Raw genomic sequence first — 21867 nt, forward strand, 5'->3', positions numbered from 1 at the left:
ATCCCAATGAAATATCCCTTACTTAACTAATCATACTGTAACCACTTAAAAAATCCTCTTAATTTTAAGCATAAACCAAAGTGGGTGAGAGTAAACTAGATCAAGGCTAAAATTTACATTGCCTGCATTTTTAATTAATTGTTTAACATACTTCTGCCTTGTTGTTCTTATTGTAATTGGGTTCAACAGAAGGAGGACTTTAATTCAGACGTTTGGGTCATATTCATACATTTTCGAGAACAACTTCAGTCTCAAAATTTACTGGAAATTAGGTCGTCGCAACATAAGCCCAACGTTTGAATCAGTCAGCTGTCAGTATCGTGTAGCGCGGCAGACGTTGTCGAACTTGATTGCTCTGCCTAACCAAACTGTTCAAAACTTTGATTCAAACGTCGTGCTTCTGCCGTGCTTTTGTCGAGTAGAATAAACCCTATATCCTCGGTTTTTTCAAATTTTGACTGAGACCAGAAAAAAAATCCGTATTTGATATCAGTGCGCGCCTTAGCAGGTAACATTTCGTTATTGCTCACCTAGCCTCCCCGCAGACATCCTTTGGGGTTCGTTCGTCACGCATTCATTTGGGGGAGAAATGAATGCGTGACAAACGAACCCCAAAGGATGTCTGCGCGGAGGCTATTGGTCACCTTGAGAAATTAAAGTTTCCGGGAGAGTATCATGTAAAGCTCTGAGATGGGACAAAGTTATTACGATTCGAAGAGTCTGCATCGTGCAATATAGTATTGTATTCTCGTTTCATTTGGTTAAACGGATCAATCACCCTGATCCGGGCTGAGACAAAAAGATACGATATTGTTCGCTTTTCTAAGGTGACGATTAAGTCTTTGGCCTCGGAAACAGGCTCTTGGGAGTCAAATGAATAAGGCGAGAGCAACATTGCAGGTAAACTTTGACCCAGTGTTTTTTCTGGTGTGAAAACAAGTTAAGGTCTATACTAGTCTGCCTAACCGTTTGATTGTACATCCGGGAACTTGAATAAGACGAGTGTACGAGAAAGCACTCTGGCTTGCCTGGAATTTACTCGATGGGCTTTCCCCTTTTATACATCACAAATACACGAAAATAACATATTTTTCTTTTAAAAAGACTTACCCACCCTAATTCCCAGGGGCCACTTTCATTTTCTTCACTTTATTTATTTTCAAACTGTATTCTCCCTATTGTCTTCGAGGACTGACGCCAGCACTTACTTTCAAATTGAAACTCCTACCCTTTCCTACCCTACAGAGTTTTTTTACCCCTACCCCAGGGGAAATACAGACGTGATAGCAAACATTCTAGCATCGATAGGTTTTCATATGCTTTAGCTATGGGGCTTCGGTGCGAGTGCGCGGACGCTCCAAAATAAGAATTAAGGCTGGCACAGGAGAAGCGAGACGTACTAACTAGGCCTTTAATTTTCGTGAGGTTAAGGAGCATTTGAAGTTACTTGACTCACAGGTACGGATTCCGCTAGGACTTCATGCCTGACAGCATTTCTTACTTTTTTCCACTCTTTTTTTAAACAGAAAGACTCATGTTAATCCCCTAAAAGTATTTCATCTCTTTACGAACTGCCCAGTGATACTAAAAAGTAGGCTAGTGTGCAGTGGAAATAATGTAGAAATTCTATAAAAACGGCTGGCCAGATCGTAAAAAAACGGTGAGTTTTTCCATAGAAATTCTCTCGTAAACGTTCGGAATGTAGAACATGTAGTCGTCAAGAGATCCGCAGCAGTGAGTCAAACCAAAGTGACCATGATAGTCTCACGAGAGCAGTCATCTTTATCCTAAAACAGGGCGCAACTAATCGATGAAACAGTTCATTCTACACAGTCTTTAAGGCACTAACCACTCGCCAGGATTTTTGGACCATTTGATAATTAACCAGCCTAAAACAACGTTTCGGATTTAGTGGGTGACTTATAACCTGGTGCAAATTTTGCGTAAGCTCGTTCGTAGCGAGCCTTTACTGTTTATTTAACATCGTTGAAGTAAACAGAGCTCTGATTATTGACTTTACTTCTGTTTTGATATTTTTTAGCTTGGATCGGTTCACTCTACATGTCACTCCCCTAGATTTTTGGACCATTGGTAACCCGCCTGATGAAACGTTTCGGATTTAGAATCACAGCCATAAGTGGTTGTCTTATAATCTCGATCAGCTTTTGTGCAAGCTCGTTTGTGGACAATTTTTGGTTTTTCCTTGTTTTATTCTCGGTAACTGGAGGATTGGGCTCAGCAATGTCCTACAACTGCAGTGTTCTAGTTGTTCTGAGGCACTTTGTGAAGTGGCGTTCTCTTGCGGTTGGAATAACAGCCTCGTCATCAAGTGTAGGCATGTTCGTCGTGACACAACTCACAGAGGTTCTCATTTCAAATTATGGATTTAAAAATGCTCTTAGAGGGTGGGCCATCTTGTTTTTCTTGGCAACCCCACTGGCGTTCTCTTATGACCCAAAATCGAATGTTACCGTAGATAACGTCAAAAGAATTGAAGAAGGATCCGAAAAAAATGTCGAGGTCATTCCTGCACCAAGCCTTTTACGAAATGGACGTTACATCATCTATCTTGTCTCCGTTACTCCGGTCTTCTTTGTCGTGTATACGCTGTCAATTTTCCTAGTAAGTTGTGATTTAACATTACTGAATATTTTTTATACAAGTAACACTATCATTAATCCTTTCTTTAAAGACACCTACCTGCAACAATTACCTAGAATATGGTCCTTGGTCCCCACCCCGCAATATAAAGGGGACTACAGGAATTCGAGGAGTAAGAGATAATTGCCGTCGTCATATCCCTGTAAGCTCTGTAACAATTGCCCTAATGTTCTCTAACCCTTTTACCCCGTTACCCTTACATTACGGCCTGAAAACTTTTTATAAAACTGCAATGTTAAGGCTACTTAAGTTAGAAAACATTTATTTCACCAGAGAAGACTGGCGCTTAGGGTTGGAAGGTGAAGAGTGGGAATAAGCCAAGCCCTAACGTATCAATATCTGAGATTTCGGCCTGTAACAACCTCTCTCTCGGTTAATAAGTGGTATATAATCGCCAGTTACTGAACTGTTTGGTTGTTTTTGCCTTGGTAGGTGAAATTTTGTGAAAGTGAACTTGGCATTTCGTCAGAACGAGGCTCCATGCTATACACCTACATGGCCATCTCTTACTTCTTTAGCAACCACTTGTTCTGCAAGCTAAGTGAATTCAAATTCATCAACATCTTTGATCTTTATCAATTTTCAACGACATGTCTCGGCGTCTGCTTGTTTCTGTTACCCGTGGCAACATCTTACAAAGCTGTGGTGGTGTTTTATCTGTTATGTTTGGTCTCATGGATGGTGGACGATACGGTTTAATGCCACTGATAGTGTTGACATGTGTCGGACAGAAGAGAATTGACCAAGCTTGGGGCTATCTTACTCTATTTATCGGTCTTTCTAGTGTCATAGGTCCAGTTTTTATAGGTAAGTTATATTTCGTTCAAGAGTTTACTAATAAGCAAAACTCACCTTGTAACTGCGTCCGCACCTGCAAGGACAGACCTTCTTTCCGTAAGGTTTTCACTATACAACAACGGCAGCAACCGATAGCTAATATATGAGGACAGGGTTTGAATACAATTTCTTTACACAACTACAAAATTTGACATCTTCTGCAAAAAAAAAAAACTATCTATGATAACAGAGCAGTGAAACGCCGACGCTGCTTAGATTCCAAACACTTTTGAACACCACGACCACTTTTTGGGCCTGACGATTAATAATTTTCCAGGTTTTAACCTTTTGTAAGCGACCACTTGTCACTTTCTCTAATCTCTATTTGCGCTGTGTTAGAAGGTCGAAGAACCTTAGCGACAACATGGAACAACACATATCCTAACTTAGACATTGCATGAAATAAATTATCTTTCGTAAAGTAGATGTGCCTGGACCTCTTCTCAGAAGAGATCCGTTGAGGTTCGATTCTTGTAAATGACCACTTCCCGTAAGCGACCACTCAGTCTTTGCATTTTGGGTGGTTGCTTACGGGAGGCCTCGACCGTTCTTACGTAAAGCACTTTCTCACTTAGCAACATTGACATAACTATAAGCACAAGAAAAACAGGTTCTAAAAGTTAATAGAGAGCTTTAGATTCTAAGACGAGTATGACAACGAGTACGAGATTTTCTCAATACTGCGTAGTGTAAGCGCGTGAGCCAGCGTCATTCTGGCGGGAAAACGTGGTAGCCGTCGTCACTCTATTACGAGTTTTAGCGAGAATGTCGAAGTGGCGGAAACAAGTTAACAAATGTTAGAAGTTTTATCATTTTGCGATCGGGAGAGGGTGTAACCTCCTCCACTAAAGGTATAACAGTGCTAACTTTTTTAGTGAAAAATGGTAAAATGAAGCTTTCCGGAGAGTCCATTTTTTCAGAATACCGTATTTATTCGATTAACCGCCCTGGGTGCTTATTAAATTTTTGGACCTTGAGAGTGGGCGCCTATTCGAGGTGGGCGTTTATTCGAGGCTGGGCGCTTATTGAAGTTTCACCATTTTCAGCAAGTGTAGTATGTTTATTTTGCAACAAAACAACAAATGGTAACAACAAAACGAGAAGATGCAACAATGCAAGGTTTCTGTAAAATACTCTGAAGAAATTAAAACTCCGTCTTCGGGGAAGTCTCTTATTAGTACTTATTCAATTTTTTTCTGTGTGTGTGGGAGGAGGAAGCGGGGTAGGGGTGGGCGCTTATTTTAGTTTGAGTGGAAAGGGGAGGGCTGTGAGGTGGGAGTGGGCGCTTATTTGAGGATGGGCGTTTATTAACTTTTTCTGCTTCTAGGATGGGTGCTTATTCAAGGTGGGCGCTAATTCGAGGTTGGGCGCTTATTGGAATAAATACGGTATACGAAAAAACTTTAAAGTCAAATCTCGTACTTCTATTCGTCCTTTTCCTTGAATCTAACGGTCTCTAACATTTCCAAACTCTCCGACAGGTTTCATAGCTGACACTGCCCACGAGTACGGACCTGCCTTTTACACTGCTGGGGGAATCATGGTTTTCGGATCAACTGTTGTATTCCTTAACAGGTTTTTGAAGAAAGAGAATTTAGTTGAAGAAGCGCATGAAGAGAAAAACAAGTTTTTGGAATTCTTCGTTCAAGAAAAAGAAACCGTACTATAGTTAAACTGAGACTAAAATGGTTTAACTATGCAATAGAGAAACAGAGCTACAAAAGCAGCAGATTAAATAATTAGAACATGACATTTTAAATATATAGACTGCAAAACAGTCCGTATTTTTGCGTATTCAAGTACGCAAAGCGAGAAGTCAAACAAAAGGTCTGGAACGTAAGGTTCGTGCGCTTTGCGCCCGTAAGACTCTTACGACAGGCTTCACCGATTTCTTTACTGATTTTGAGAAAAAAACCGACTGTTTTGCAGTCTATTTTAAATATAACATTTTACTTAATTATATTTTAAAGCACTCCCACATAGAGTATATAAAGCCTAAATATGCGCCTTTTAACGTTAGTCCACTTGTTTTCTTATTTCAGACCACTTGATGTTACTGAAAAGAACTAGTTTTTCAAACTGTTTTTACAGAACTTTGCTGCTCGAATTGCGACAGTACGCGCAAATATGATCACATTACACCAATTTTAAAAGAGCTTAAATGGCTACCAGTAGCAACTCAGTTATACTTTATTAACGCTATCATGGGCTTTAAATGCCTTACTTCTCGCAATCCCGCGTGCTGGAGTACCTTTTCTCCCAGTTCATGCGGACGTGCCACGAGAAGTTCGCAGATGCTGAACATTCCACTTTTTAAGTCTGCTAGTGGTCAGACGTTTTATTATAAAATAGTCAGTATCTAGAACTCTATGGATAGCCATCTTAAATGTTTTGAATCAGTATCTGCCTTGAAGTTCAATCTGATACGTAAACTGGTCAAGGATTTTATAGATTCGTGAGTTTTTATCATGTCATTTAAATTTTAGTGTGAATATTTTTATTACAGTTTTTAAGTACAAGTTTTTCATTTAATCAATACATTATACTCCCGACAAATATTATTGTAAATATTTTAAGCGTCCTTGAAGTAGGTTTTTTATTGTGGTAAATTTTTATCTTTTTAGTTGTATGTAATTAATTGAATTATTGTCTTTGAAAAGCCTCTATGAGGAAAGCCAATAAAGTATGTATGTATGTAAAGCACACACTAGAAGTACGTGTGTCGCAGAACCTCGCGCAGCTCGGGGGAAGAGGCACGTAAAAAGTTAGGGATGGGAGGGAGAGAAAAAATAGAGTGAATTGTGTAACAGGGGAGGGTGCTCTATGGAAATGTAACGTTATGTGTTTTGTATGTACTGTCACAAGACAGTCTTCGCAAACGTAAACAAACGATGTTCAATCCATGAGATTCACCTAAAGCTATTGAAGTAATCAGGGCACTAATTTTACTTCTATTCTGATTTTTAAGCTTGGATTAGTTCACTCTACATTGCACTCTCCCATATTTTTGGATCATTGGCAACTCGCCTGATTAAACGTTTTCGGATTTAGAACCATAGCCATAACTGGGTGTCTAATAATGTCGATCGGCTTTTGCGCAAGCTCGTTCACAGACAATTTTTGGCTTTCCTTTTTTATGTTCTCGGTAATTGGAAGATTAGGTTCAACAATTTCCTACCACTGCAGTGTTTTAGTTGTTCTGAGGCACTTTGAGAGGTGGCTTTCTCTTGCGGTTGGAATAACAGCCTCGTCATCAAGTGTTGGCATGTTCATCGTGACACGAATCACCAATTCCCTTATTTCGGAAACCTTCTTGAAACAGTCACCTGTTGGTCCCCTGCCAGCCCTTGGCCGGGGTCCCCACCGTTCATCTTCGATTTCAGTAAAGCGTTCGACAGCGTTAATCATGATCTTTACGGAAGGAAGCTTTCAGTTAAGGTAAAGTGGACCACCTATTTAGCGCTTTAGTTTTACCGAATTTCACTTATGGTCTGCCTGTTTATGGCGCCGGCTGTAGACTCAGATCTCACGGTCATACCAAATAGATGCTTTAAAAGGAAATACACATCTAAGAGAATGGACATTCGAGAACTTTTAGGAAAGGCAGATAAGAAGCTTTTCAAGGTACGTTCAGTGGATCCCGATTGCCCGCTTACTAACATCATTCCGAAGAAGAAAGAAACAAAGTATTAACTCAGAAACAAAAGTGATCATCGCTCGCGGAGATAAAGACCGATAGATTTAAGAATGTTTATATAAACAGGTTTATTTTTAGATATAATCTTTGATCTTTCTGTAGCCTGCGAGCAAGCTCTCCTATTTGGGCAAGCGAAGTGAGCCTCGCGAGAACGCGCGAGCGAGGGGCCGAGGAAAGGAGAGAGCTCTCCTTTCCCCTGCCCCTCGCAGCTTTGCCGCTCGCTCGCGCGTTCTCGCGAGACTCACTTCACTCGCCCAAATAGGAGAGCTTGCTCGCAGGCTAATCTTTCTATTATTTGTATACAGTATGTCTTATGTAAATTTAGACTTCCAACTGCTGATGTAACTTGAATGTCTTTTTATCTTAGGAGGAATAAAGATTGATTAATTGATTGATTGATTGACTGATTGGCAAGCTACCAATGTTCAAGAAATAGTGAACTGCGTAGAGAACTGGTCCAGGGAGAGTAAGTTTCCGTTTAACAGTGACAATTGTAGGGAATTACGTACTATATCTTTCGCTTAGAACAAAGTAGGATTTAAACCAACCGTGGTGGTAGATGGCAATATCCTTGAAGTTGTACGTAGCACATCGTAAGTTATTTGGAGTCACTATCAGATCAGTAGCAACCTTTCATTAAGTATCCGAAATAGAATTTGGTAACCTTTCGCAAACGAGTGCAATATGCATGACAGCCTCTCGTCCTCTCTAACGTGTTTTCTGTTTGATAAATTATGCGATTATACCGTGCAAAAATTTGTGGTCGGCAGTTCGAATAGCGACTTGGAACATAAACAGATCAAGAAAGAAGCGCGTTAAAGTTGAAAATTATCTTAAGGTTGTTGGCTTAGTTTGATCCAGTTTCGTAGCTCGCATTTAATGTAACACGAGCGAGTGCCTATCGTGTCTACAAGTGAGTTTGTAGAAAGATGGCAGTTCATTTATCCCTTTTACTCACTTGTGTTTTTAAGCAATCTTTAGCAACAAATGGTTAGGAAATGGATATTTTACTGTACCGGGAACAATCTTCAGTGTTTTCAGATGTTTTGCGACAAATGGCAGCAACTAGGAAACTCTACGGGAATACTCTAACTGGAAATACCGCTGTGGGATCATCTGACAAATTTCGGATCCACTGTGAATGGAACAACGTAGATCACTAATCCGTTAATTTGGATTCAAATTCTTTGGTTTTCAAATCCAATGAATCCTTTTTCAAAAAGGATTCACCAGATCAAAAATCCGGATTTCGATTTGCCGAAAGGAACGCGAAATCCGTTTTAAGATCTAATATCCGTTTTTGGATTCACCGAAAGGAAAACACCCTAAGAAAGCATCTATCGCATGCACTTGTCTTTTTTTCCAAAGGCCAGTCTACTGAGGTTTTATACCAAGCCCCGGTTGTTCAAACGATGGATTGCTTTATCCACCAGATGAATCACTATCCAGGGGTTCGGCACATGTGAAGTTCGACGTATGAATCGAAGTCGATCTTTCGCCGTTCTATTTGACAAGGTCAGTCGAATAGAACGGCAGAGTCGACCCAAATACAAAAGTGCCGTTCCTGAATTGATTCATACGTTGAACTTAACATGTGCCGAACCTAATAATTAAAGTTCGACGTTTAAACCGTCCCTCCCAACAGGGACAAAATACAAACTCCCCTAAAAACGCCTGCTTGGGAGGCTATTGGTCACGGGGTTTTGCCAAAGGAGGGTTTGACTGTCCTTTCACCTGTCACGTTAATTATATAACCCGCCACGCTTTCACTTGTTCGTAAACATTGTCTTAGGATGAAAGTTTCTGCTGAACAGAACCTCTTGGTGGATGTTGAACATCGATCCCACTGGACAACATTTGTTTGGAAGAAAAATAACCCAAACGGCTGGGGCAGAAGAAATCAGGATCACCCTTGATTATGAATGCAGACCTGTGAATTTTAAATTTGTAAATATTGAATGTTGCTACCCTTTTGGTTGTCAATAATCGCGTGGCGACCTAAGAACGTCTCAGCAGATGACTGTCAATAATATGGCTGATTCGAGGAGAAGAATGGATAGCCCCTGGTCTTGGTTTATTTGTTTCGCCGCTTTTACAACTCTGACGTTCCATAATGGCAGCTACTATAGCTTTGGACTGTTTTTGCCATCTCTGCTGAAACATTTCAGGCAGCCCATTGCGATAACTGGTAAGCGTTTGTTACAACCGGCTAAAGGTTCTGAGCAGTAAACGCAGTAAATTTTTTAAGGAGCGAGTTGAAACACTGATTTATTTGATTATTCCGGCTCACTTTGTAATTAAAAGCCACCCACTAGAAACAATTTCTATTCCACAAATAATACTTGTAACGCGAGCAAAGGTTAAAGCAGTAAGCAGTTCATGAATATTCCTCGCTTCAAGCAAACCACGCAAAAGAATTTCCATTCTGACCTACATGTACAAGCACTAAGAAAGCGCTAATTGTTATAACTGTAAAGAAGAAAAGGAAGCCGATGACCAATATGTTTAACCAGTGTGTGCAATAAACATTGGCTTGTTCTGTAAGCCAACTGCGCTACTATTACACACCGTTCTAAGTCAAATAATTTAGCCTAATAATTCAAGGTAGACTACGAGTAGTCCCCCATTTTTTCTCACCGATAGTAGAGCAAGCGAAACGCGAGCGTGCGTGAAAATCACCCCACGCGAGAAAAGGCGAAGCCCAAGCTTTTGAACTAATGCGTTGCTCTCACAACGCAAAACTCTGATTGGCTCTTCGATAGAAATCTGTCAACATCTGTCAAAAACGCGCCAGCCGCTATTAACACTCGACATAATCACAATTTACAGAACAAATAACTGAGCAGAACAGATAACAGCACACCCACAGAACAAATAACTACAGTTACTCTTGTAGAAGCAACTAAGCAGAAAGCCAACCCGGCAACTGATGAGGTTCGCGTGGAGAACCGAAACCATGGTCTTGCCTGATCACAAAGTGGGAATAACAAAACAGTCGCAAGGCTGTTAAGCTACAGTGTAATTCAAAAGTTATCACCAAGGGAGGAACTACGTGCTCCCGTCCAAAGACTCACATTATCTCCAGAAAAACAAGCGGAAGTTAAAATTCATGAGCAGTTATGACTGTGTCACATCGCAATTCTCCATAGTTGATGTAGTTTTAGTTTAAGCTGCGATCCATTCTTCGAGATTTGGATGTCAATATCCGTCCTGCTAAAAACGCTAACGAGCTGGCTCAGCGTGACAAAACATTCAGGAAACCGTCACATTCACGGCCAAAAAGAAAATCGCTTAAAATTATTCAGATCCAGGAGGCAATCGCCGAAGAAATTAAACAACCCAAAACCCTTATTTAGCCGCATTGAACAGCGTTGCTTTTCAAAAGAGGTCAAAGAAAATGCTGTTGCATCAGAGGGCAAATCATGCCGACCATTAACAATAACCTCAGAAAATTAATACGCGTGTCACGACAGTAAAATACAGTATATGGTCAAAAGTAGAAATTACAACAATAGATGTTTACTCAGTAAACACCTACAAAAATAGGAGATATCTCGCTCTTTTTAATTTGAATATATTTTATTTTACGTAGAAACTATCGACTGACATGAATTCGGTTGAGAGTGCGAGAAAATAACTCTAAAAATGGTTAAAAAATTAAGACGCTAGTCTTTTCCTGGAAAAGACTGATAAAAGGTGAAGTTGAGGACAAAAATGCCAAATTGTGTAATTCTTAGTGTATATTAAGGCTTTGTTCCTTTTGGAGAACTTAATTGAACATTCTTTTACGATAAAAGGGTTGTCGTGGAAGTCGCGAAAGTGTACCAAAATAGAACATATTTGTTTAAGAACGAATTCATGAAAGGAAAAGGTGTATGTTGATGAATATTTTATACATCAAACTTGTAAAGGTATTCTAAACAACTAATAATAGGTGAATATTCGTGATATATACCTGACATTACATCCCAATGAAATATCCCTTACTTAGCTAATCATACTGTAACCACTTGAAAAATCCTCTTAATTTTAAGCATAAACCAAAGTGGGTGAGAGTAAACTAGATCAAGGCTAAAATTTACATTGCCTGCATTTTTAATTTATTGTTTAACATACTTCTGCCTTGTTGTTCTTATTGTAATTGGGTTCAACAGAAGGAGGACTTTAATTCAGACGTTTGGGTCATATTTATACATTTTCGAAAACAGCTTCAGTCTCAAAATTTACTGGAAATTAGGTCGTCGCAACATAAGCCCAACGTTTGAATCAGTCAGCTGTCAGAATCGTGTAGCGCGGCAGACGTTGTCGAACTTGATTGCTCTGCCTAACCAAACTGTTCAAAACTTTGATTCAGACGTCGTGCTTCTGCCGTGCTTTTGTCGAGCAGAATAAACCCTATATCCTCGGTTTTTTCAAATTTTGACTGAGACCAGAAAAAAAATCGGTATTTGATATCAGTGCGCGCCTTAGCAGGTAACATTTCGTTACTGCTCACCTAGCCTCCCCGCAGACGTCCTTTGGGGTTTGTTCGTCACGCATTCATTTGGGGGAGAAATGAATGCGTGACAAACGAACCCCAAAGGACGTCTGCGGGGAGGCTATTGGTCACCGGAGAGCATCATGTAAAGCTCTGAGATGGGACAAAGTTATTACGATTCGAAGAGTCTGCATCGTGCAATATAGTATTGTATTCTCGTTTCATTTGGTTAAACGGATCAATCACCCTGATCCGGGCTGAGACAAAAAAATACGATATTGTTCGCTTTTCTAAGGTGACGAGTAAGTCTTTGGCCTCGGAAACAGGCTCTTGGGAGTCAAATGAATAAGGCGAGAGCAACATTGCAGGTAAACTTTGACCCAGTGTTTTTTCTGGTGTGAAAACAAGTTAAGGTCTATGCTAGTCTGCCTAACCGTGTGATTGTACATCCGGGAACTTGAATAAGACGAGTGTACGAGAAGGCACTCTGGCTTGCCTGGAATTTACTCGATGGGCTTTCCCCTTTTGTACATCACAAATACACGAAAATAACATATTTTTCTTTTAAAAAGGCTTACCCACCCTAATTCCCAGGGGTCATTTTCATTTTCTTCACTTTATTTATTTTCAAACTGTATTCTCCCTATTGTCTTCGAGGGTTGACGCCAACACTTACTTTCAAATTGAAACTCCTAGGTACTCGAAAATTAGTTAGCTCTAAAATGGTTAATTTTGCGCCAAATCGAAACACAACGTAAATATCTGGGACTCCCTTTCCTGCCCTACTGAGTTTTTTTACCCCTACCCCAGTGGAAATATTGACGTGATGGCAAACTTTGTAGCATCGATAGGTTTTCATTTGCTTTAGCTATGGGGCCTCGCTGTGAGTGCGCGGACGCTCCGAAATAAGAATTAAGGCCGGCACAGTAGAAGCGAGACGTACTAACTAGGCCTTTAATTTTCGTGAGGTTAAGGAGCATTTGAAGTTACTTGACTCACAGGTACGGATTCCGCTAGGACTTCATGCTTGACAGCATTCCTAACTTTTATCCCCTCTTTTTTAAACAGAAAGACTCATGTTAATCCCCTAAAAGTATTTCATCTCTTTACGAACTGCCCAGTGATACTGACAAAGTAGGCCAGTGTGCAGTGGAAATAATGTAGAAATTCTATAAAAACGGCTGGCCAGATCGTAAAAAAACGGTGAGTTTTTCATAGAAATTCTCTAGTAAACGTTCGGAATGTAGAACATGTAGTCGTCAAGAGATCCGCAGCAGTGAGTCAAACCATAGTGACCATGTTAGTCTCACGAAAGCAGTCAGCTTTATCGTAAAATTGGGCGCAACTAACCCATGAAACAGTTCATTCTACACAGTCTTTAAGGCACTAACCACTCGCCAGGATTTTTGGACCATCTGATAATTAACCAGCCTAATGAAACGTTTCGGATTTAGTGGGTGACTTATAACCTGGTGCAAATTTTGCGCAAGCTCGTTCGTAGCGAGCCTTTACTGTTTATTTAACATCGTTGAAGTAAACAGAGCTCTGATTATTGACTTTACTTCTGTTTTGATATTTTTTAGCTTGGATCGGTTCACTCTACATGTCACTCCCGTGGATTTTTGGACCATTGGTAACCCGCCTGATGAAACGTTTCGGATTTAGAATGACAGCCATAAGTGGTTGTCTTATAATCTCGATCAGCTTTTGTGCAAGCTCCTTTGTGGACAATTTTTGGTTTTTCCTTGTTTTATTCTCGGTAACTGGAGGATTGGGCTCAGCAATGTCCTACCACTGCAGTGTTCTAGTTGTTCTGAGGCACTTTGTGAAGTGGCGTTCTCTTGCGGTTGGAATAACAGCCTCGTCATCAAGTGTAGGCATGTTCGTCGTGACACAACTCACAGAGGTTCTCATTTCAAATTATGGATTTAAAAATGCTCTTAGAGGGTGGGCCATCTTGTTTTTCTTGGCAACCCCACTGGCGTTCTCTTATGACCCAAAATCGAATGTTACCGTAGATAACGTCAAAAGAATTGAAGAAGGATCCGAAAAAAATGTCGAGGTCATTCCTGCACCAAGCCTTTTACGAAATGGACGTTACATCATCTATCTTGTCTCCGTTACTCCGGTCTTCTTTGTCGTGTATACGCTGTCAATTTTCCTAGTAAGTTGTGATTTAACATTACTGAATATTTTTTATACAAATAACACTATCATTAATCCTTTCTTTAAAGACACTTACCTGCAACAATTACCTAGAATATGGTCCTTGGTCCCCACCCCGCAATATAAAGGGGACTACAGGAACTCGAGGAGTAAGAGATAATTGCCGTCGTCATATCCCTGTAAGCTTTGTAAAAATTGCCCTAATGTTCTCTAACCCTTTTACCCAGTTACCCTTACGTCACGGCCTGAAAGCTTTTTATAAAACTGCAACGTTAAGGCTACTTAAGTTATAAAACATTTATTTCACCAAAGAAGACTGGCGCTTAGGGTTGGAAGGTGTAGGGTGGGAATAAGCCAAGCCCTAACGTATCAATATCTGAGATTTCGGCCTGTAACGACCTCACTCTCGGTTAATAAGTGGTATATAATCGCCAGTTACTGAAATATTTGGTTGGTTTTTCCCTTGTAGGTGAAATTTTGTGAAAGTGAACTTGGCATTTCGTCAGAACGAAGCTCCATGCTATACACCTACATGGCCATCTCTTACTTCTTTAGCAACCACTTGTTCTGCAAGCTAAGTGAATTCAAATTCATCAACATCTTTGATCTTTATCAATTTTCAACGACATGTCTCGGCGTCTGCTTGTTTCTGTTACCCGTGGCAACATCTTACAAATTTGTGGTGGTGTTATCTGTTATGTTTGGTCTCATGGATGGTGGACGATACGGCTTAATGCCACTGATAGTGTTGACATGTGTCGGACAGAAGAGAATTGACCAAGCTTGGGGCTATCTTACTCTATTTATCGGTCTTTCTAGTGTCATAGGTCCAGTTTTTATAGGTAAGTTATATTTCGTTCAAGAGTTTACTAATAAGCAAAACTCACCTTGTAACTGCGTCCGCACCTGCAAGGACAGGCCTTCTTTCCGTAAGGTTTTCACTATACAACAACGGCAGCAACCGATAGCTAATATATGAGGACAGGGTTTGAATACAATTTCTTTACACAACTACAAAATTTGACATCTTCTGCAAAAAAAAAAAAACTATTTATGATAACAGAGCAGTGAAACGCCGACGCTGCTTAGATTCCAAACACTTTTGAACACCACGACCACTTTTTGGGCCTGACGATTAATAATTTTCCAGGTTTTACCCTTTGTAAGCGACCTCTTGACGCATTCTCTGATCCCTATTTGCGCTGTGTGCGCTATGGTACTTAGAATATCGAATAACTTAGACATTGCATGCAATAAATTACCTTCCATAAAGCAGATGTGCCTGGACCTCTTCTCAGAAGAGACCCCTTGTGGTTCGATTCTTGTAAATGACCACCTCCCCTAAGCGACCACTCAGTCTTTGCATTTTGGGTGGTTGCTTACAGGAGGCCTCGACTGTTCTTACGTAAAGCACGTTCTCACTTAGCAACATTGACATAACTATAAGCACAAGAAAAACAGGTTCTTAAAGTTAATAGAGAGCTTTAGATTGCAAGACGAGTATGACAACGAGTACGAGATTTTCTCAATACTGCGTAGTGTAAGCGCGTGGGCCAGCGTCATTCTGGCGGGAAAACGTGGTAGCCGTCGTCACTCTACTACGAGTTTTAGCGAGAATGTCGAAGTGGCGGAAACAAGTTATCAAATGTTAGAAGTTTTATCAATTTGCGATCGGGGAGAGGGTGTAACCTCCTCCACTAAAGGTAACAGTGCTAAGTTTTCCAGTGAAAAATGGTCAAATGAAGCTTTCCGGAGAGTCCATATTTTCAGAATAGGCGAAAAAACTTAAAGTCAAATCTCCTACTCGTAATCGTCCTCTTTCTTGAATCTAAAGGTCTCTAACATTTCCAAACTCTCCGACAGGTTTCATAGCTGACACTGCCCACGAGTACGGACCTGCCTTTTACACTGCTGGGGGAATCATGGTTTTCGGATCAACTGTTGTATTCCTTAACAGGTTGCTGAAGAAAGAGAATTTAGTTATAGAAGCGCATGAAGAGCAACACAAGTTTTTGGAATTCTTCGTTCAAGAAAAAGAAACCGTACTATAGTTCAGAACTGCGGGGACTAAAATGGTTTAACTATGCAGTTGAGAAACAGAGCTACAAAGCAGCAGATTAAATAATTAGAACATGACATTTTAAATACAACATTTTACTTAAGTATATTTTAAAGCAACATTCAAATTTTTAGTGCTTTATAATAAAAAGTTCATATAAATGAGTTAAATGCATCCATGTCACTCCCACATAAAGTATAAACCCTAAATATGCACTTTTTAACGTTGGTCCACTTGTTTTCTTATTTCAGACCACTTGATGTTACTGAAAAGAACTTGTTTTTCAAACTGTTTTTACAGAACTTTTCTGCTCGAATTGCGACAGTACGCGCAAATATGATCACATTACACCAGTTTTAAAAGAGTTTAAATGGCAAGCAGTAAACTCAGTTAAACTTTATTAACGCTAGCATGGCCTTTAAATGCCTTACTTCCCCCAATCCCGCGTGCTGGAGTACCTTTTCTCCCAATTCATTAAGCGCGGAGAAATAAGCGGACGTGCCACAAGAAGTTCACAGATGCTGGACATTCCACTTATCAAGTCTGCTAGTGGTCAGAGGACGTTTTATTATAGAATAGTCAGTATCTGGAACTCCATGGATAGCCATCTTAAAACGTTTTAATCAGTATCTGCCTTTAAGTTCAATCTGAAACGTAAACTGGACGAGGATTTTATAGATTATTGAGTTTTTATCATGTCATTTAAATTTTAGTATGAATATTTTTATTACCGTTTTTAAGTACAAGCGGTTTTAAATTTAATCAATACATTAAACTCCTGACAAATATTATTGTAAATATTTTAAGCGTCCTTGAAGCAGGTTTTTTATTGTAGTAAATTTTTATCTTTTTAGTTGTATGTAATTAATTGAATTATTGTCTTTGAAAAGCCTCCATGAGGAAGTCAATAAAGTATGTATGTATGTGTGTATGTATGTATGTATGTATGTATGTTTGTACAGTACATACTAGAAATACGTGTGTCGCAGAACCTCGCGCAGCTCGGGGAAGAGGCACGTAAAAAGTTAGAAATGGGAGGGAGAGAAAAAATCGAGTGAATAGGCCATTTTACAGTTATGGATGGAAGCGAGGCTGAGGGTGACCTTGTTTTGATACAAACCTTCCTGCTTTATTATGTAAGGCAAGTTACTCTTATGCTAACTAGTATTTTTCAAGAACAATTTCCATAACAAAGCAAAGAAGGTTTGTATCAAAATAAGGTCACCCTCACCCTCGCTTTCACCCATAACTGTAAAATGGCCTATTGTGTAACAGGGGAGGGTACTTTATGGGAATGTAACGTTATGTGTTTTGTACTGCCACGAGACAAACGTAAACAAACGATGTTCAATCCATGAGATTCACCTGAAGCTACTTGATTGCGAACTACTGTACAAGACAGCGAGAAGATTTAAAATCTAGCACAACATTGGACGGCAGTTGTCACCTGACATCGCTACACCATTCCTTATGCAAAGAAAACAACAGAAAAAAAATACAGTCGACTCCCGGTAACTCGAACCCTCTATAATTCGAACCTCCCGCTAACTCGAAGCAATTTTCATTTCCCTTCAAAACATTTTCTATATAATTTTACCCTCGATAACTCGAACTCCCTATAACTCGAACTGTTTCCTATTTACCTTGAAGGTTCGAGTTATGGGGATTCGACTGTACAGCAGTAAGATACAAATTATAGTCTTAAATTGGCCTTTTCTGAGTAAAAAACACAACAATGCATTGAAAAAACTATAAGCCCTTGAACGGTGATAAAGTGGGCACAAATGTTCAGTTAAGTGTTTGAAATATAAAAAAAATGTGAACAGCTCAGTGTCTATGAATGAAAACTAGGTCATCCCGGAGTTTCCCCACATGCTTTTGTAGATTATGTTCCTTGGCTTCTTTCTCTGCTGTTCAGTTCTTCTATCCGAAGGAACATTTCAAGGCAAAATGATTGTCTTTTTTACAAGTGGAACAAGTTTTTCCGATAGCTGGACACTCTGATCTCTCTTTCTAATCTGCTTGACTGCAAAACCGGCAACCCTTTGTTGAAGGAACTCTTAGGGGTAACTAGCCAATTCTTCTTTAACACTAGACAACTATTCAGTGTGCTTACTCTTAATTACTCTTTATTTCTTCGGAGTTTATTCTCTAACGTTGTCACAACTCTCTCTTCTCCATTCTGCGCTGCATTCTGTATATTTTCTCTCTAAATGGTTTTCGAGGCGTTGAAAAGGCACTTGATGCCTTATTTTTTAGCCGTCTAGCCTTTTTAAGGCTGGTTTCCACTAGCGACGGAGTCGGAGTCGGAGTCGTAATCAGAAGCGTTGTCGAGCTTATGATCTAGTGAAAACAGCAGGGCGGATAAAGGTTGGGCGGTGAAACGAGCGCTCTGCTCTTCATTTAATGTGTGATGCGGAGTAGGACTGGCACGAGCGCTCTTTCCGCGCTTCCGGTGAGCTTCAAGGCCGGCGAAATTTTCCTTTTTGCAAACCGGAAATCCTATTTTCTTTCTGTAATTTCAGGCTACAATGTTAAAGAGATAAATTCGTTTCATAACAATATCAATAAACAGTTTCATATGTTTGTGTCTGTACGTCTATAAGTCAAACTTGTCGGTCGTATAATGCCAAAATTTGAGTTTAATTTGAAAGTGTTGAATACCTCCTCCTTCCACTAAATATCACCTAATCGTCTTTCGCCGTTTCGTTTGCAAAAGCTTAACACTTCTTAACCTCGATTTTTACATATGTTAAAGGAGGATAAATTTTGTATAACATAACAAAAAATTAGATTGATATATATTGATATAGTGGCGTTTTACTTCTTCAAACTTTGCTTCTCGGGTGGAACGCGCCATGGCCATTCGCGCAATGCGTTGCAAATCCGGCAACCGCATGTAAACAAAATTTATTGAGGTTAGTTGTAAGTTTTTTTCTCCGTTTTTCTTTCTAAAACAAAACAAGGTAAACAGAAAAAACTGAGGGGAAACTAATTTTGAAGTTTCGAAGAAACAGAAAGACGTCTGAGATGCTTTTTTCAAAATTAAAAAGAAGGGTGATGGTGATTGAAATTGGCATAATTTCACCTTGCACGAGCTGCACGCATTTATAAAATACACGTCATCTAGTTACGAAACACGATCTGCTGTCTTTTATTTTCCTTCGAGTTTTAGACAGTACTTAGTTGTTTTTGTTTTGGAATAACATCGACATTGGCAGTAGCAGAACGAAAATATAATTCAGTGGTAGAGTCATGGAAGTAATTAGAGAAACCCTTTGAAAGAGATGTTTGTCTACTCTAACTAAACCTCCCGCAAAAAAATATTTGCAACATTTGCCTCTCGGAGACAGCGTACCAGCACAAAGGAACGAGGAAGAAGTACAAGAAAACAATTCAAGCCGCCATAATTCAGTGACAGCGGCAGTGTCTAATGTACAAACCACATCATATCGCAAGTTCTGACCGAAGTCGAAAACAAGCGACATTTCTAAGCAGAGTCCCAGTCCACTGCATCACACCTTTTTGCTCGGACGCGCTCGTTTCACCGCCCAACCTTTATCCGCCCTGGAAAACAGCGTTCCAAATCCGCTTACGACTCCGTCACTTGCGTTCCGCTTATGATCTAGTGAAAACCAGATTGTCGGAGTCGGAAGCAGAAGCAGAAGAACCAAACCAATCACAAAGCGTGGGAACGTGCATTCCGATTGGCTTATCCTTCCGCTTCTGCTTCCGACTCCGACAATCTGGTTTTCACTAGATCATAAGCGGAACGTAGGCGACGAAGTCGTAAGCGGAGTCGGAAGAAAATGGAAACGTTCTGATTCTTCTGACTCCGATTCCGTCGCGCTAATGACTCCGCTTACGACTACGATTTTTGATTTTCACTAGGTCATAAGCGCTCTTACGACTCCGCTTACGACTCCGACTCCGACTCCGACTCCGTCGCTAGTGAAAACCAGCCTTTAGCCTTTAACTTTATAACCACTAGTTTTTTAGATTTGATTGTTATTAGTAGTTTTAATATTATTTAATCTTAGTCAGAGGACCCTGAAAACCACTTTATGTGATGGGAGTTCCCTTTATAAAGATTTTTTTATTATTAGTATTATTATTGTAGTTATTATTAGTCAATATAAAACAAGGTGAGCAAGTATAAAAAGCATAACAATAACAAAACATTAACAAAACATTTTTTTTTTCAGGTTTCTTCTTTTCAATTGCTTAAATTGGAAAATTTACCGCCATGATCAATTCTTCACTCTCAAAACATCAACTAGTATTCATAATTGATAAAATAACCCTAGCCTCCGAAAATTACCAAAATGTCTATTACAAAACCATAACAAGTAGCCCAATACTACAGGGTGTCCCAAAAGTTCGTTCCTCTACTTTATAGGTCTGTATTTCAGAACGATTGGACTTGGTAAGCAAATCATTTCAACAAAAGTTGTGTCTTTCAATATAATTCACTATTGCGCCAAAGGTGCGCGTGCGCGAGTATATTTTCCAGCCTCACATTTTTTGTATTTCATAGCCCGAATCGCACTCCTTCCTTGTTTTTTGTGAATATCACGAAAGATTAACCCCCTTAACGCAAAGACGTTCAGCTGCGTGAGAGCATAAGCCTGTATACTTCGATTTACTGGCTTATCTGTTGTAGAAATTGCTAAAAACCCGGAAAAATCCGAATGTTGGGTGGTAGAATGATCATGGAGAAATGAAGGTTTTGAAGGCAAGAAACTAAGGGGAAGACCAAAAGCCCTGAATAAAGCAGCTAAAATAGTTTTAAAGAAGGCTAGATACAAAATAGGAGACTCAACAAGGAAGCTCAGTCTCACATAGTTAGCAAGCCAAATAAAAGGGTCATGAAAAGCTGTTTGAAATGTTTAAAATTAGAGGCCCCTGAGATGGCGGTGATAGTGAATTAACGCCCAGCTCGTTTCAAATTTGTAAAGAATTACAAAAGCCTTGCTGTGGAAGGGGGCCGGGATGATTATCTTTTTTGGATGAATGCCCAAAATAAATTTTTTCAGCTGCCTAAACTAAACAAGTATTGTTTGGGCCGGTTGAACTGGATCCTGCGCACCAGGTGATAAAAAGCTCAAAATGGATCATTTGTTGGTCTACAGGCTGTATGCCACTTCATGCCGCAACGGCTACAGAATGTGATAAAAAACAAAAAGGGCATGCCAGTTACTGAAATTCTGAACACATGTACTTGACAGAGAAATAAACATCTTCTAGAAATTTCACGTAAAAATAAAGTTTTGATCAAAAGTTATAGTGCATGAAATTAGAGGAACGAACTTTTGGGACACCCGGCCTGTAGAGGTGTGATCATAAAAGATGATTGGTTAAGCTTTTCCATAAATCGGTTGCAAGCGTGACCAGAAAATCCAAAGGACAATTTAATATAACACGTGGACGCCTGTAAAAGTCACAACTAAAAATTTTCTTCATTTAAAACACGCATCTGAAAACCAGAAGACATTAAATAAGCCATGATCAGTAAAAATACTTTTCTTTTAAGATGTGTACTCGATATAGCATGAATACGCTGAAAACACGGGAAAATTGTGTTGAAAACAAAGACAAATTAGAGTGATTTCATGGAAATCTACACGAAGAGATCGGGGTAAGGTTAAAACTTAAACTTGAATATCTTTAGGTGTAAAACATATTTTAACGTGTACGAACAAATCAGTCACCTGTTTCGCAGCGGATTCACGACAGCAGGAAGTATCTATTCAGGGGCGGATCTAGGGGGAGGGTGCAGGGGGTGCGCACCCCCCACCCCTCCTGAGATGACCTGCGGTTTTCTAATACAACTGGTATTCTGCAAAAAAAACTATGTGGTTCATTAGTGTTGAAGTAGAGCAAGAGACGAATGCACCCCCTCCTAAAAAGAATCCTGGATCCGCCCCTGCTATTGATCACAAGTTTAATAAAATAGCTGGGAAATCCTCG

The 21867-nt window shown here is 39.8% G+C and overlaps 1 protein-coding gene and 1 pseudogene across 1 annotated transcript; both read left to right on the plus strand.

The window, feature by feature from the left end:
* The first annotated feature begins 2062 nt into the window (after window positions 1-2062).
* LOC140952938 (monocarboxylate transporter 12-like) lies at window positions 2063-5299 on the plus strand (annotated as a pseudogene).
* Window positions 5300-8916: 3617 nt separating this feature from the next.
* LOC140953316 (monocarboxylate transporter 14-like) lies at window positions 8917-15889 on the plus strand. The gene is made up of 4 exons (XM_073402809.1): window positions 8917-9383; window positions 13256-13836; window positions 14308-14680; window positions 15702-15889. The coding sequence occupies exons 1-4, from the start codon at window positions 9212-9214 to the stop codon at window positions 15887-15889; spliced, it is 1314 nt and encodes a 437-aa protein (XP_073258910.1). The 5' UTR covers window positions 8917-9211.
* Window positions 15890-21867: the final 5978 nt, after the last annotated feature.

The sequence above is a fragment of the Porites lutea genome, chromosome 11 (assembly GCF_958299795.1).
Source record: "Porites lutea chromosome 11, jaPorLute2.1, whole genome shotgun sequence".
Taxonomy (NCBI): Eukaryota; Metazoa; Cnidaria; class Anthozoa; order Scleractinia; family Poritidae; genus Porites; species Porites lutea.